The sequence below is a fragment of the Aquarana catesbeiana genome, linkage group LG06 (assembly GCF_042186555.1).
Source record: "Aquarana catesbeiana isolate 2022-GZ linkage group LG06, ASM4218655v1, whole genome shotgun sequence".
In the NCBI taxonomy this organism is placed as follows: domain Eukaryota; kingdom Metazoa; phylum Chordata; class Amphibia; order Anura; family Ranidae; genus Aquarana; species Aquarana catesbeiana.
In genome coordinates, this window is record NC_133329.1 from 340,943,450 (window position 1) to 340,959,878 (window position 16,429).

The 16,429-nt window shown below is 41.9% G+C and overlaps 1 protein-coding gene across 1 annotated transcript in view; it reads right to left on the reverse strand.

Annotated features, from left to right (window-relative positions):
* GORASP2 (golgi reassembly stacking protein 2) overlaps nt 1–16,429 on the reverse strand; it is a 33,252-nt gene that overhangs the window by 10,740 nt on the left and 6,083 nt on the right. The window contains exons 2-6 of the mRNA XM_073633925.1: nt 14,000–14,080; nt 11,761–11,964; nt 7,631–7,717; nt 2,662–2,792; nt 308–443 (exon numbers count right to left, since the gene is read on the reverse strand). Coding sequence (XP_073490026.1) covers nt 308–443; nt 2,662–2,792; nt 7,631–7,717; nt 11,761–11,964; nt 14,000–14,080 — 639 coding nt within the window. The remainder of the gene's footprint in view (nt 1–307; nt 444–2,661; nt 2,793–7,630; nt 7,718–11,760; nt 11,965–13,999; nt 14,081–16,429) is intronic.

The following is a 16,429-nucleotide window of genomic DNA, read 5'->3' on the forward strand; positions in this document are numbered from 1 at the left end:
CTCTAATGAGCAGGGCCCTCTGATTCCTACTGTATTGTGTTGTAATTGTACTATCTGCCCTCATGTTGTAAAGCGTTGCATAAACTATCGGCTCTATACAAATCCTGTATAAAAATAATAATAATGCCAATTCACAGTCATGTGAGCAGAAAGGTGACAAAGGAAGCATCAGAGCTCCAATAATAGTTGTTTCATATGTCTGGCTATGCAGAGTGCCAGAGCTGTGTGAAGATGAAAGATTTTGGCTGAAGTTCTACTTTAAAGGTATCAGAGTTTTCTAGGGCAATATAAATAAAGAAATGCACACCTCTGTAAAACCATCCTTTAGAGGACTGACAGGAGCCCCCGGAGACTGCTGTGCTGGCAGAGAGATCGTCTTTCCTTCTTCAAATGGCCGAGTGGGTATCCTATGAAGATAGCCATACCCGATGCCACAACCTAAGCTGTAAAGAGGAATAAAAACCATCAGTAAACTTTGGTTTGGAGATACCTGTGGTCAATTCTTTTGACAGAAGCAGCCAATACGTCGACCAATTCTATTACGTCTGAGAAAAAACAAGGATGCAAAATAAACTGAATCTACGCCACCATTCAGAAGGGTTTGTCAGCAATGTATGGATCTTTTGTATGCTCTATGGAAACCGAAACACTTCTGCCATTCTTTAGTTCTTCAAGTTACTTAGAACATACCGCAGTCACTAAATAAGCAAAACAGCCAGATAATTGACTCTTTAGGTAGCAGAAAGCCAAAAAGTATCAGCCTTTCATTGTATATCCAGGCATTACTCACATTAATCCCCATACCTCCCCCTCCTTATTTCCAAATCATGTCCTTTTTTTATTTCATCTTGTCCATCTAGTGCAGGGGTCTCAAACTGGTGGCCCTCCAGCTGTTGCAAAACTACAAGTCCCATGAGGCATTGCAAGGCCGACAGTTGCAAGCATGACTCCCACAGGGAGAGGCATGATGGGACTTGTAGTTTCGCAACAGCTGGAGGGACGCCAGTTTGAGACCCCTGATCTAGTGAGGAAAAAAAAAACAAAAAACACTTTATTACTCCCCATGACTGCTTTACCGGGCTTTTAAAATCTTTCAGGGGCAAGAAGGCATACCCCTAGAAATACATCTCTCAAGAGCCCCTTTCCTGAACGCAGTTTGTGAGCATGTTCTTGGGACTCAAAAAAAAAAATAGGAAAAAAAAGTCAGTCTACGCATGTGTGGTGACACAGAGAGGGGTGAAAGGTATGTGGAGTCTTCTAGTCAAACAGGAACACTGACTGATACTCCAGTGAAGCAAAGACACTGTGTTGTCAGCTTAAAAATAAAATAAAATAAAAGAAGGAGCATGCAGGATTTCCTGTAAGACCAGCTTACTTTCTGTACTTGCAGCATTTAAAAAAAGGGAATTACATATTCTTATAGTTGCTAGTATAAGAATATATATACTAGTATAGTATACTTATACTATCTCCAAAACAGCAAGATCAGCTGTGCAGCTCTTCAGCACTGCACAGTAGTTTGTCAAAATCCTGCTGGCCAGACCCGCATGTTTGCTCTACATGGATTCGGATGGAGAGTTCATTTTCATGCTTTGGCAGAATACAAACTCTCCATACGATTCAATGGAGAGCATACAGTATATACGTGGCCCAACCAGCAGGATTTCGACAAGTGGCTTTGCAACGCTAATGAGCTGCACAGCACATATCTTGCTGGTTTAGGGACAAGAGAGTATAAACACTGGAAAGGAGTGGGACCCCTACAGAATATATGTGTAACTACCTTTAAAAATCACAAGTAAAGGAATATACTTGTTGATCTGTTAAATGCAGGATGCTGGGCAAAGAGTGGGAGGGGTGCTACAGTTATGTCTTTAAAGTGGATGTAAACCCACTTTCATCCTTTCTAAACTACTGCCATATTGGTTATCTATAAGGATATACATGCCTCCTGTATGTATCCTTACCTGTCAAATATCTCCCCTTTGTTATGAGACCCAAAAAATTGTCGATTCTGTGGGCAGTTCTGTTGTCTGGAGCTCGGTGGGTGGAGTTGTGATGTCAGTAGACTCCCCACCCACCTCTACACTCCCCTTGGCCAGGCATCAATATGTCTTACACTGAACTTCTGCTGGTCTTGTGGATTATGTCCCATGATCACTAACATCCAGTCAAAACCCAGGAAAGTCACTACATGAGTTCAGCATGCCCAATTGTGCTGAGGTGAGGAGCAGCCAATCCTGGGAGAGCTGGAGAAGAAAGGAGGGGGGATGTGATGTACACAGAATGCCTCTCTCACACTAGTGTATGAGATATGTAAATCATCTGTCACTCACAGCAAGGGGAAGAAAAGACATTTCTCCATCTGACCATTTTTATCTCACTGAAAAAAAAAAAAGATGAGGATTGCTCGGAGCTGGATTAACTCTTTGTGGCAAGACTGGGCACAAATTACATGAAATCCTATACTGTACAAGGTGCAAGCCTTAATTTTAAAAAATAAATAAAAAATGTTGGTTTACATCCACTTTAACCCAAAAATGTTTATATCCCCCTTAGTATATAGTGGCAGCATAGGTACTCAGCAGTACTGAATACTGAGAGTCAGATATCTCTTCATAAAAGATCCCATCCATACAGCAGCTTTCTATGAGCACTCACCTGCCTTCTCCACCCCATGCAGAGTTTGGAGTGATGACCACCTCCCTGCAGTTGTCTGTGTCCGTGTTGTACACATACAGCTTTAAAGGCTTTCCTTCATGAGTCTCAATAAGAGAAAACAGATCTTCTGACTGAAAAGTAATGAATGCATTGTTACAGTTCATTTGTTTTTGGGGTTTAAATTATTAATATTAAAATAGTATCCACGTCAAACCGACAAAGATTAATCTAAAGAAGAGAGAGGAATAACCAGAACCTCACTAGCTGCCTGTAATCACAGTTCACCAACAGCAAAAAAAAAAAATCAACATCTTTTCAGGTCACATAAATGAGATAACATCCAATCTAATGCATGTAGGTAATAAAGCAATGAACACAGACAACATTTTCTGTGAATGATAACAATCAGTGCAGCTCCTCCATATGGTGGAGGATGCAGAAGGCTTGCACAGCCAAGTCACTTCAGCCCCGGAAGGATTTACCCCTTAATGACCAGACCATTTTTTGCGATACGGCACTGCGTCGCTTTAACTGACAATTGCGCGGTCGTGCAATGCTGTACTCAAACAAAATTTATGTCCTTTTTTTCCCATCAATAGAGCTTCCTTTTGGTGGTATTTGATCACCTCTGCGTTTATTTTTTGTGCTATAAAGAATAATGATTTTGAAAAAAATCATTTTTTACTTTCTGCTATTATACATATCCAAAAAAAATTTAAAAAAACGTAAAACAAAATGTATTGATCAGTTTAGGTCAATATGTATTCTTCTACATATTTTTGGTAAACAAAAAAAAATATCCCAATAAGTAAATATTGATTGGTTTGCGCAAAAGTTATAGCATCTACAAAATAGGGGATAGATTTATCAACGTATTTTTTTTTTTATTTACTGGTAATGGCAGCGATGAGCAATTTTTAGCGGGACTGCGACATTGCGGTGGACAAATCTGACCCCAATACAGTACACAGTTAAAAAAAAAAAATATATATACAGTGGCTTGCGAAAGTATTCCCCCTTGAACTTTTCAACCTTTTGCCACATTTCAGGCTTCAAACATAAAGATATAAAATTTTTATTTTTTGTGAAGAATCACCAACAAGTGGGACACAATTGTGAAGTGGAACGAAATCTTTTGGATTTTTGAAACTTTTTTAACTAATAAAAAAAATGAAAAGTGGGGCATGCAAAATTATTCGGCCCCCTTGCGTTAATACTTTGTAGAGCCACCTTTTGCTGCGATTACAGCTGCAAGTCGCTTGGGGTATGTCTCTATCAGTTTTGCACATCGAGAGACTGAAATTCTTGCCCATTCTTCCTTGCAAAACAGCTCGAGCTCAGTGAGGTTGGATGGAGAGCGTTTGTGAACAGCAGTTTTCAGCTCTTTCCACAGATTCTCGATTGGATTCAGGTCTGGACTTTGACTTGGCCATTCTAACACCTGGATACGTTTATTTGTGAACCATTCCTTTATAGATTTTGCTGTATGTTTGGGATCATTGTCTTGTTGGAAGATAAATCTCCGTCCCAGTTTCAGGTCTTTTGCAGACTCCAACAGGTTTTCATCCAGAATGGTCCTGTATTTGGCTGCATCCATCTTCCCCTCAATTTTAACCATCTTCCCTGTCCCTGCTGAAGAAAAGCAGGCCCAAACCATGATGCTGCCACCACCATGTTTGACAGTGGGGATGGTGTGTTGAGTGTGATGAGCTGTGTTGCTTTTACGCCAAACATATCGTTTTGCATTGTGGCCAAAAAGTTCGATTTTGGTTTCATCGGACCAGAGCACCTTCTTCCACATGTTTGGTGTGTCTCCCAGGTGGCTTGTGGCAAACTTTAGACGAGACTTTTTATGGATATCTTTGAGAAATGGCTTTCTTCTTGCCACTCTTCCATAAAGGCCAGATTTGTGCAGTGTACGACTGATTGTTGTCCTATGGACAGACTCTCCCACCTCAGCTGTAGTTCTCTGCAGTTCATCCAGAGTGATCATGGGCCTCTTGGCTGCATCTCTGATCAGTCTTCTCCTTGTCGGAGCTGAAAGTTTAGAGGGACAGCCAGGTCTTGGTAGATTTGCAGTGGTCTGATACTCCTTCCATTTCAAAATGATCGCTTGCACAGTGCTCCTTGGGATGTTTAAAGCTTGGGAAATCTTTTTGTATCCAAATCCGGCTTTAAACTTCTCCACAACAGTATTACGGACCTGCCTGGTGTGTTCCTTGGTCTTCATGATGCTCTCTGCGCTTTCAACAGAACCCTGAGACTATCACAGAGCAGGTGCATTTATACAGAGACTTGATTACACACAGGTGGATTCTATTTATCACCATCAGTCATTTAGGACAACATTGGATCATTCAGAGATCCTCGCTGAACTTCTGGAGTGAGTTTGCTGCACTGAAAGTAAAGGGGCCGAATAAATTTGCACGCACTTTTCAGTTTTTTAATTGCTAAAAAAGTTTAAAATATCCAATAGATTTCGTTCCACTTCACAATTGTGTCCCACTTGTTGGTGATTCTTCACAAAAAAATAAAATTTTATATCTTTATGTTTGAAGCCTGTAATGTGGCAAAAGGTTGAAAAGTTCAAGGGGGCCGAATACTTTCGCAAGCCACTGTGTGTGTATATATATATATATATATATATATATATATATATATATATATATATATATATATATATATATATATATATATATATATATATACACACACACACATACATATATATACACACACACACACTGATCAATGTATAAATTACACTGGCAGGGAAGGGGTTAACACTAAGGCCGATCAATGGGTTAACCATGTTTCCTGGGTGTGTTCTGTGTGGGGGGATGGGCTCACTGGGACAACACAGAGATCGCTGTTCCTGATCACTGGGAACAGCAGATCTCAATGTTGTCCCATCAGAACGGGGATCTACCTTGTTTACATAGGCCATACGGGGATCTGACTCTCTGTACCGCGATTGTGGGTGGCCGACAGACAAAGTCCGCCGGACCCATGTGCACACCACCCCCCCAAACCCCCCCCCCCCCCTCCGGGTGTGCAGCGGGCGCGCGCCCACAGTATCTCATGCACCGAACCACGTACAGGTACGTTATTTTGCACAGCCGGGCTGCCCTGCTGCCATATATGTGTGGGGGGTGGTCCGGAAGTGGTTAAAGTCCATCTAAAGCCAATAGTTTTTTTTTCCCTCTCAGAGTAATAAGCAGGCATTTTTAAAAGAAAGTCAAAATTTAAAATGTCTTAAAAAATGTGAGTTACCTCTTTATAAGTCGTAACTTACTAGCAGGGTGCAGGAGAAATCTAGCTTCCCAGATGTAATTCTCCTTCAAGTGCAGGAGGGGATGGGAGGAACTGAGCAGGGCTTTTACCTTACCTTTAGGAGGTTAGGAAAATAAAGTAAATGTGCAGTCGATCTAAAGGGCTGTGTGCAGAACTAAGCATATAAAATAAAAACATACCAGCACCTAAAGCACCAGTAAGAGTGACAACACTGCACTGATGCACTGTGTTTTAATAGCAATGTCACCCATTAAAAGAAGTGTCTATCCAATGGATCTACTGGCAGGACCAATGTGTATTCTTTATTTTTTTCTGTAAATACACCACACACAAAAGATTCAGATCCTACACATAATTATAAGATTTTATAGTTTTGACCATAGTTCTATTTTAACCACCTCCATACCAGGCCTATTCTGGCACTCCTCTCCTGCATGTAAAATCATTATTTTTTTTTGCTAGAAAATTACCCAGATTATATATATATATATATATATATATATATATATATATATATATATATATATATATATATATATATATATTTTTATTTTTTTTTAGCAGAGACCCCAAGGTATAAAATGGCTGTTGTTGCAACTTTTTATTTCACACAGTATTTGCGCAGCAAGTTTTTCAAACGTGTTTTTTTTTTTTTTTTTTTTTTTTTTTTTTCCAGGAATAAAGAAAAATAATTAAAAAAAAAAAAAAAAAAAAAAAAACCACACGCACTAATAAGTTATTTATTTTATTTCAGTTTTTTTTTGTTTTAGTTTAATTTTTCTAGAATGTAAAAGATGATGTTATGCTGAGTAAATAGATACCCAACATGTCATGCTTTAGAATTGCGTACACTCGTGGAATGGCGTCAAACTTCGGTAATTTTAAATCTCCATAGGCGACGCTGCTTTAAATTTTTTTTTTACAGGTTACTAGTTTAGGGTTACACAGAGGAGGTCTTTGGCTAGAATTGTTGCTCTTGCTCTAACGATCGCGGCGATACCTCACATGTGGTTTGAGCACAGTTTACATATGTGGGCGTGACATACGTATGCATTCGCTTCTGCTTTCGAGCACGTGGGGATAAGGGAGCATTTTTTTTGTTTAGTTATTTTATTTTTATTTACACTTTCCCTTTAAAAAAAATAAAATAAAAATGTGATCACTGTAATTGTAATAGGAATAGGGCAAAACAGGTCCTCTTTATGGAGAGGTGTGGGGTCTATAAGACTCTTCACTCAGCTAGAAAGGCTGATATATAGATGTAATATATAGATATATATTATCTCCATCTCCGAGGGTCATAGAGACTGCCGGGGACCATCTGGCCCATGGTATTCTCTATGGTGAAATTCCACCGCCAGCGGATTCCTTCTCTGGCTCGCCAATCGCACAGGCGAGCCGCCGGTAGAAGCAGCAGAGGGCGGCGAGAGGAGGGACGCCCCCTCCCGTCGCTTGTAAAAACAAGCAAGCGGCTGAACAGGTGCAGGGAATAGCCGGCAGAAAAAAAAAATATATATATCTGATGGATTCCTGTAGCTGCAGGCTTCATTCAGATATCTCCACTCAAAGTCCAGGACATTATATGATGGCCTTGGGCTGGAAATGGTTAAGAAATATACCAAACTGTAGCAGTGTAGACAAAAAAGAAAAAAAAAAAAAATAGAAAGCATATTACCTCATTCATGACTGTATCTGCTCCTATGATGTAGTCTGTATGGGGCCTCAAACCAGCTAATGCTGCAGGGGAGTTTGGTTCCACTTCCTTGAGAAAGCAAAAAAAAAAACAAACAAATAATTAGAGAGATATCAAAGCCCCATTGAACCCTCAGTTTAAATCAGCTGAACACATTTCATGTGCCCCTAAATAAAAGGGTGTGCAGCGTCTTGCAGTTTTTTCTTTCTAAAAAAGCCACTTGAGTATAAAAGTCAGCAGCTGCAGACTAGCACTTCCACTACTGGGTCAGAGCTATAGCTCTCTAATCAGTAAAATGTATGCCCCTTGCTGATTGTATAGCTCTAGCTCAGCAGGGGATGGGTCGCTCTCCTCAACATGCCGGACAAGCTTTGTACAGAAAATCTACTGTAAGGCAAGGAACACATTTTGTTTTTATGTACTTAGCTAGTGTTAGCTGAAAGTTCAACTGGGCTTTAATTACTTCAATACAGGGGGCACTTTCACCTCCTTCCTGTCCAGGCCAATTTTCAGCATTCAGCACGGTCACACTTTGAATGACAATTGCGAGGTCATGTAACACTGTACCCAAACAAAAATTTTTATCATTTTGTTTTTGTTCTCACAAATAAAGCTTTCTTTCGGTTTTATTTAATCGCAACTGGGGTTTTTTTTTTTTTTTGCTAAATAAATGAAAAAAAAAAAAAATATGACCGAAAATTTTGCAAATAAACAATCTTTCTTCATGAATTTAGGTCAAAATGTATTCTGCTACATTTCTTTGGTGAAAATAACCCAAATCAGTGTATATTAGTCTGTAGGAACATTAAAGAGTACACAAACTATGGTATATTTATTTGAAAATTGATCAGTTGGGATTGATAGGTCTACCTAGCAATTGGGCCCACCTGTTCATGTATAAGTGGGTGACCTCGGAGAGAGGAGAAGACTCATGGAGGATGTGGTATGTGGCCGACACCAAGTGTAGCTGGTGGGGACCTAAAGCACAGAGGTATTCAAAAGGAGTTGGTTTGTCTTCAAACTACGGCCCTCCAGCTGTTGCACATCCCATGAGGCATTTTAAAACTCTGACATTCACAGACATGACGGGAATTGTAGTTCCTGAACAACTGGAGGGCCATAGTCTAGGGTCAAGGATGGGGCCAGGGAGTGGAAGAGATGCCTAACTTGCAAAAAAAAGTAAAACATTTGTGTAGGTATGGCAAATTTTTCTTTGAGTGTCAAAAGTATGTAGCCTACGGGTAACTGGGTGTACTAGATTACGCAATTGAAACAGGGAGGCTTGTGTCCACGGCAGTATGTGACTGAAGAATAAACTGTCTGGCATGGAGGGATTGAAAAAAAAAAAAAAATATTCATGAGTGGGGGCAGGATGAGGAGAGAGAAACATTTTTGTGACAGGTGCCCTTCTCATTTCTTGAGGCCCAAAAAAATGTCAGGGCAGTACAGATGTCCCCCAAATTACCATTTTTTGGAAAGTAGACAGTCCAAAGTTATTCAGTAAAAGGCATGGCGAGTTTTTTCCTCCCCCACACACGGGTTGCATATAGAATATGAATTTCATTGCTATATGCAAGCATGTCACTGAATTAAATCGATTCAGTTTATTTTGTTGTGTTTTAGCTCTGACCAATCACAGCTAATCACAAGGTACAGATGGGCTGTGATTGGCCCAGTCTGAACCATGTGATCACACTGACCAATCACAGCTAGCATCACAATTGTATACAATGGATGGCTTGAAAATGAAGTCTTCCATTGTGTACAACTGTCATGTGACCTGCTGTAATTGGTTACAGCAGTCACATGGTACCAGCAGCAAGCCAGTACAGTGATCAGTCATTGGCTGTGTCTGGTGGATGCAGCCGGTGACAGATCGTGCTGCGATCTGGGAGGGCGTCATACGACGTCCACCTGGATCGACGAGAGGTTCCCGCCAGCGCCATGCGTGAACCAGTTAAAACAACAAAAAATTAACTAGCTATATCCAACAGCATATCAATTTTTTTCATTAGTTATACACAAGAACTTGTTGAAATGCTGCACTGAGAGAAATATGAAGGCCGTCATTGCTGATTAGGTTGCCTTCTTGTCTCTGGACAGCAAACAGTACTTGCATGCAGCTAGTGAAATGAAGCTGTCTGATCTGCAATCTTGTTCCAGGAAAGTAACAGTGGGATTTACTAAAACTGGAGAGTGCAAACTCTGGTGCAGCTGTGCATGGTAGCCAATCAGTTTCTAACTTCAGCTTTTTAGTAAATTACCGTATAACAACACGCACCCCAATTTTAACCACTTCAATACAGGGAACTTTCACCCCCTTCCTGCCCAGGCCAATTTTCAGCTCTGTCGCACTTTGAATGACAATTGCGCAGTCATACAACACTGTACCCAAATGATTTTGATCATTTTTTTTCCCACACAAATAGAGCTCCTTTTGGTGGTATTTGATCACCTCTGCGGTTTTTATTTTTTGCGCTATAAACAAAACAACAAAAAAAAAAAAAAAAAAAAAAAAAAGAGAAGAACGAGCGACAATTTTGAAAAAAACAAAAAAAAAAAACCCACTACTTTTTACTATAATAAATATCGCAAATTCTTTAAAAAAAAAAACAGTTTTTTTCCTCAGTTTAGGCCTGTATTCTACTTTTTTTTTTTTTTTTTTTTTTTCTTCGCAATAAGTGTATATAAATTGGTTTGCGCAAAAAGTTATAGCGCCTACAAAATGGGTTATTGATTTATGGCATTTTTATTAGTATTATTTTTTTTTTACTAGTAATGGAGGTGATCTGTGATTTTATTGTGACTACAACATTGCAACACTTTTTTGAAACCATTGACATTTATACAGCGATGAGTGCTATAAATATCCACTGATTACTGTATAAATGTCACTGGCAGAGAAGGGGTTAACACTAGGGGGCGATCAAGGAGTTAACTGTTTTCAGTAGGTGTGTTCTGTGGGGGGGGGGGGGGGGGGGGGGGGGGGGGGGAGGGAGGGAATGGGACTGACTAGGGGAGGAGACCAATCGGTGTTCCTATATACTAGGAACACACGATCTGACTCCTCTCCCCTGACAGGACGTGGATCTGTGTGTGTACACACACAGATCCATGTTCCTGCTCTGTAACATGCGATCGCAGGTGCCCAGCAGACATCGTGGCCACCGGGCACGCGTATCGGCTCCTTGGTGATGCGGCGGACGTACGCCCCCTATGCTGGTGGGAAACCATACAACTCCTGCCGGGATAGAAGAGCCACCTTGCGGACATTATATTGCTATGGGAGGGATGGGAAGTGGTTAAGAGGGAAGTTTCAAGAAAAAAAAAAAAAATGTCCACAGCCCCTTTTACATTCCAAAGCCCCCTTTACATTACATAGACCCCTGCAATTGGACTATGAAGACCCCCCCGTCCCCCATACACACATTACGTAGCCCACCTGTACATTGCACAGCCTCCTCCCCCTGCACATTGCACAGCCCTCTTGGACTCCAAAGAGACCCCCAGTCTCCTGGGACAGCACTGCCAGCGTACTCCAAAGTTAAAAAAAAAATAAATAAAAAAAACAACAAAAATCAGTGCCAGTCTCTTCTCACAGACCCTTCCCACACTGTGCCACCATCATTGCAAACACCTTACTAGCCCCATTCCCTTCGGCTGGTCACGTGACCGCTCTCCTCCTGCAATCTAAAGCTACACTCGGAGGGGGAGGAGGAGAGCGGCTGGAAAGAACGGTGAGAATGAGGCATCTGCGGACTCCGGTTTACCATGACACTTTTACACAGCCTACAAAGGACACATGTGAAGGGACTGACAGTTACTCTCTTCCATCTTTAGAGTATGCCTGTGGGCCGACCAAGGGCCAGGAGAGGCGGGGGGGCCAGCTTGACACCCCTGACCAATCCCCGCCCCCCTTGAAAAAAAAAAAAAAAGAAAAAAAAAGAAACATCGGCGTATAACACGCAGGCAGCTTGTCCTGTTTACAGGGGATAAAGTGCGTGTTAGACACCAATAAATATGGTAACCATAATGTGTTGAAGTCTTTGGATCAGCATGACAGACAGTCAACACCTATTTTCTTAGTGCAGATGGTCTTTAAAATAACTCACCAGCACGTGCCATACGTTCTCATTAGCCCCTTCGAAGCTGCAGAATCGTATGCTGACTCCCAGCAAGCCTTGTCCTCCCCACATATTGCTGGGTGTCACCGTCGTCTCCCTCAGTTCCAGGGTCTTGCTGCTGTACACCACCATCTTCACAGGCTTCTCAACGCTTGCTTTTAGCAGATCTTTCAACGTGTCATTGTCCTTATTCTATGGGAGAGACATCACCAATTTATATCATAGAAATATAATCAAACAAGTTATCAGAATTTTAAAGCTAAAAGCAATGATTACACTACTCCTAGTGTTACACGTATTTACTTACTATTTAAAGCCCCACTCCAACCAAAATATTTTAGTATAGCAAGGAGGGGTTAGAAAAAAAGTTGAATTGATCTTTAAACACCAACATACACCAGCATGCGATTATTAGAACATCAAAAAGTGTAGCAGCATAATGAGCATGGAATGTATGTAGTGTATGCCCATCCATCACAAGGTAAAGGACATTCTCATTGGTCATAGTACTTGGCATCTTTGAGGCACAGCATATCTCAGTACACAATACTTTGCCTAGAAGATGCAAACAGTCCCTCTATTGTAACATGCAAATAGAATTACATTACTGATATGCCTTGGACCCTTTTAGTAACATTTGAAGTGCATCAAACTGTCACAAAACTTGAGTACCGGAAGTGATATTCACTACAGATCTGTACCTGTGGGGAACTGTACACGCAGCAAATAGGGAACCCTGACAAAGACAAGCTGTGCAGATCAGTGTCAAGTACCCCAATCTAGGATAGCTGGGAATGTGCTGGGTATGTTTTTATTTTGTAATACACTAAGCCCCTTCCATGTGCACCTTACTATAAAGGCTAGTTAAAGATAGGGGTGGTTCCCACTTATCTGCACAGCTTTTCAGCTGCACTGTGCGTGGGGACACATTGGATGCCTTCAGCTGCCATTGTGCTTTTGCTGGGTGTCCAATGTGTCCCTAATTCTTTAGGGAGAGGCGAGCCCCCTCCAAGCAAACCTGCCCTTAATTTATCCCCTGCTATATGTGCTTCAACTTGGGAGACTGAAAACTATAGAGTTGGGAACACAGTATACAGAGGAGCCTTGGCCAGGCACTGTGGCTTTCACATAAGATTTGCAAATGTGTGCAACTAAACCCTTTGTCATTTACATACACTGTTGGGTTTTTCAGGCTAGCTGGTAAGTGTGCTGGGAAATTTTTTGTTGTTTTTTAACCTGACAAAGGCTGCTCAGATGAGAACAGGGAAGCTCTTTAGTACAAATTATAAAACAAAGGCCCCTCCAAAAATATGAATTGTATTCTTCACATTCAAGAAATAAGTGGAAACCCCTCCACTTGAGGAGTCACATGGGTCTCTCCGTTTGGACCCCCTGCTGATCCAGCTCAGAGACTTCTGAATTTTTTCCAAGGCACAGCTTTGGCTCAGAGATCTAAAGGTAACGGATTTCTAAGCCAGAGCGGAGCCTCCACACAACACTATTTTGTTCTGCCTCTGACACTACAAGATCAACAGGTCTTTCCAGTCGTGCCACCCAGCCAGTTTGTATTAGCCCATAAGTGAATGGATTTTCCTCGTCTTTCCTGAAGTTTATGTTGGTCTAAACAGAACTATGCTGAACAAAATAAAGTATGAGCCACTACTCCGTTTTAACCACTTGCCGACTGCTGCACACACATGTACGTCAGCTGAATGGCTCGTACAGGCAAATGGGCATACCTGTACGTCCCTTGGAATATGCTGCCTTGCAGGCGCCCGCCACGGGAGTGTGCCCGCGGGTCCCGCAAACTTGATGTTCGCCGGCGGCCCGCGATCGTGAGACAGAAAGGCAGAACGGGGAGATGCCTATATAACCAAGGCATTTCCCTGTTCTGCCTATTGAAATGACAGGGATCTACTGCTCCCTGTCATCGGGAGCAGTGATCGCTGTCATGTCATTGGTAGCCCACCCCCACAGTTAGAATCACTTCATAGGACACACTTAACCCCTTGATCACCCCCTAGTGTTTAACCCCTTCCCTGCCAGTGTCATTTACACAGTAATCAGTGGCTATTTATAGTGTGAGCCGCTACTCTGTTTTAAACAAGCACTAAAGAGGGACATAGCAGCGCAGGAGGTTTTTTTCTAAATTTTTAGGTTTGTGTGTGAAGTTGTAAGACACACATAATGTAAACATAGAATACAGACTAGAACATGTTCAACTTACCAGTCTAAGGCCATTTATTGAAACAATGAAGTCAAAGAAAGGTTCAAGCCCAGATCTGTGTCCAGGAGAGTTCTCTTGTACCTGTTAAGAGAAGCGGAGTCTGTTTAGTCATCGATTTGGATAAAGTTTCGATTTATCATCACAGTAAATCTGAATTGTACTGTGCAGGATGTGAGGGCTGTTGGTGCTTTGACTTGAAACCAACAAATTTAGGAGTTATGGAAAGAATATAGTGGCCGCCACTGTCAATCGTTCCTTCAGGGTTCCCAGTGCACTCATTGCCCACCTATAATGCCGAGCCTCTGGCATCACAACTTTCAAAAGTTACTGACGCAAAACAAATATGCACACTAGGGGTTATGATGATGTCTTTCTGCAGGATTTTTCCAGGTCCATGACTATGAAGGTGCAAGAATATGCCTGGCTGCCACAGAGACTAACGTACTCCTCCCTCCAGCATATGTTCCACCATACAAGCCTGATGTCCGACGTCTTTACTCTTCTTCCTCATCTTAGGTTAATTATTAATTCATTTTACTGTACATCCCTTAAAAGCTTCTGTGGCTCCCTCAGCAAGGTTTGCATTGTCTAGTTTGCTGTGCTGCAACAAGGAAAATGCTGAGTACAACCAAAGACAAGCACATCCTAATGGAGTCACTCCCAGGGCCAGATCACATGCAAATGACTGCTGCCAAGCCTGCCTTCTGCCTGGGAATCTACAGTATACAATCTCCCTGTACTGAGTTGTGTTGTATTAAACCAAATGACATTATACAAAAATAAAATATATATTTCTACAGAATAATAAACTAGATCAGAAGAGCGTAGACTACTTGAAGTGATTCTAAAGTCAGGTTTTCTACCGGAATACATTCTCTGCATTAAACTGTGTGCCTTTCCATCCCACCCTAAACACCTACCTGACACTGCTCTCCATCCAGCGCTGTCCCCACCTGCAGCCCGACTCAGCTCTCTCTTCCTGCCTTCATGGGCTTGGCTGACAGCAGTGGGACCCATTGGTTCCCACTGCTGAGAGTCAAATTTAATGAGGAGGAAGTAGGGGGCGGGGCCGAGCCGTGCATGTCAATGGACGCACACAGCCTGGCTTAGGATCAACCCGGCACGAGTGTCCTCAGAGACCAGGAGGAGCCAAAAGTGCAAGGGACTCCAGAAGAGGTAGTACAAGACCACTATGTGTAATACTTGCACAGAGCAGGTAAGTATAACATGTTTGTTTTTCTAATTGAAAAAATAAAAAATAAAATTGCAATCACTTTAAGGCAGAGCACCAGTCAAAAAAATTGATTATTAAAGGATACATTAAAAAAATAAAATAACAATATATATTTTCTGTAATCCGGAGCCATGTTAGCTTTGCTTGATTAAATGATTTCCAGGATCATACAACCAAATTGTCCTGACCTCAGTCATACTTGTGACTGGATAGTGAAATAAAAGCTTCTCTCCCCTATAGAAATTGCTTATTCTGATTTCATTGCACTGTGAGCTTCTTACAGTTTACATCAGAAGCTGCAGCAAGTCACACAGAGCAGTCCGATTTCCTGGCTGGAGGACATCCAGCATTATTTAAAGCAGAGCTCCACCTTAAAACAAAAATATTAAAAGCCAGCAGCTACAAATACTGCAGCTGCTGACTTTTAATAAATGGACACTTACCTGTCCCAGAGTCCAGCAATGTCGGCAGCCGAAGCCGATCAATTGTCTCTCGGGCTGCCCCCGCCGCCATCCTTGGTCAGGGAAACAGGAAGTGAAGCGTTGCGGCTTCACTGCCAGGTTCCCTACTGCGCATGCGCGAGTCAAGCTGCGCGTCTTCACTGGTCCCCGTTGTGTTCTGGGAACTGTGTGTTTCCCAGAACATGGGGGAAGGTGCCCTGAAAGGTGCCAATTGTGGCACCGGAGAGGGGGAGGAATCCGATGGGTGGAAATCTGCTTTAATTCTTCTTCTCCCCCACGTCTGTCCCTGGCTCGCCCCTTTCATTCATTGGTTTCAGTTCTTTCAATAATAGAGGCTCATCATTACTTGTGGTCCTTGTATTCAAGATTCTATGGACAGCCTCAAGCCAGCCCCTCCCCCCAGCTGTGATCTGCCATAGAGAAGCACAGAGACCTAGTGATGATGTCACAGTCTAAAATGAGGTATGTCATGAAAATAGAAAGGTTTTCTTTATACATTTCATTAGCGTGTTGAGGAGGGTGGAAAGGAGGAATTGGGGAAGGTAAAATATAAGCAGATTAAACTACAGCTTTTAAAGCCCAAATTCAGACTTTTTTTTAGCCTCTGACATTGAGAGAAATTGTTATACTGTTATACACCTTCCTGTCTTAGTGACAGCGCATTAGAGGGGTAGGGAAGAGATGGAGACTCTCTCCATTAGCAGAGACAGCATTTCTCATCCTTCTGAGGGGGAG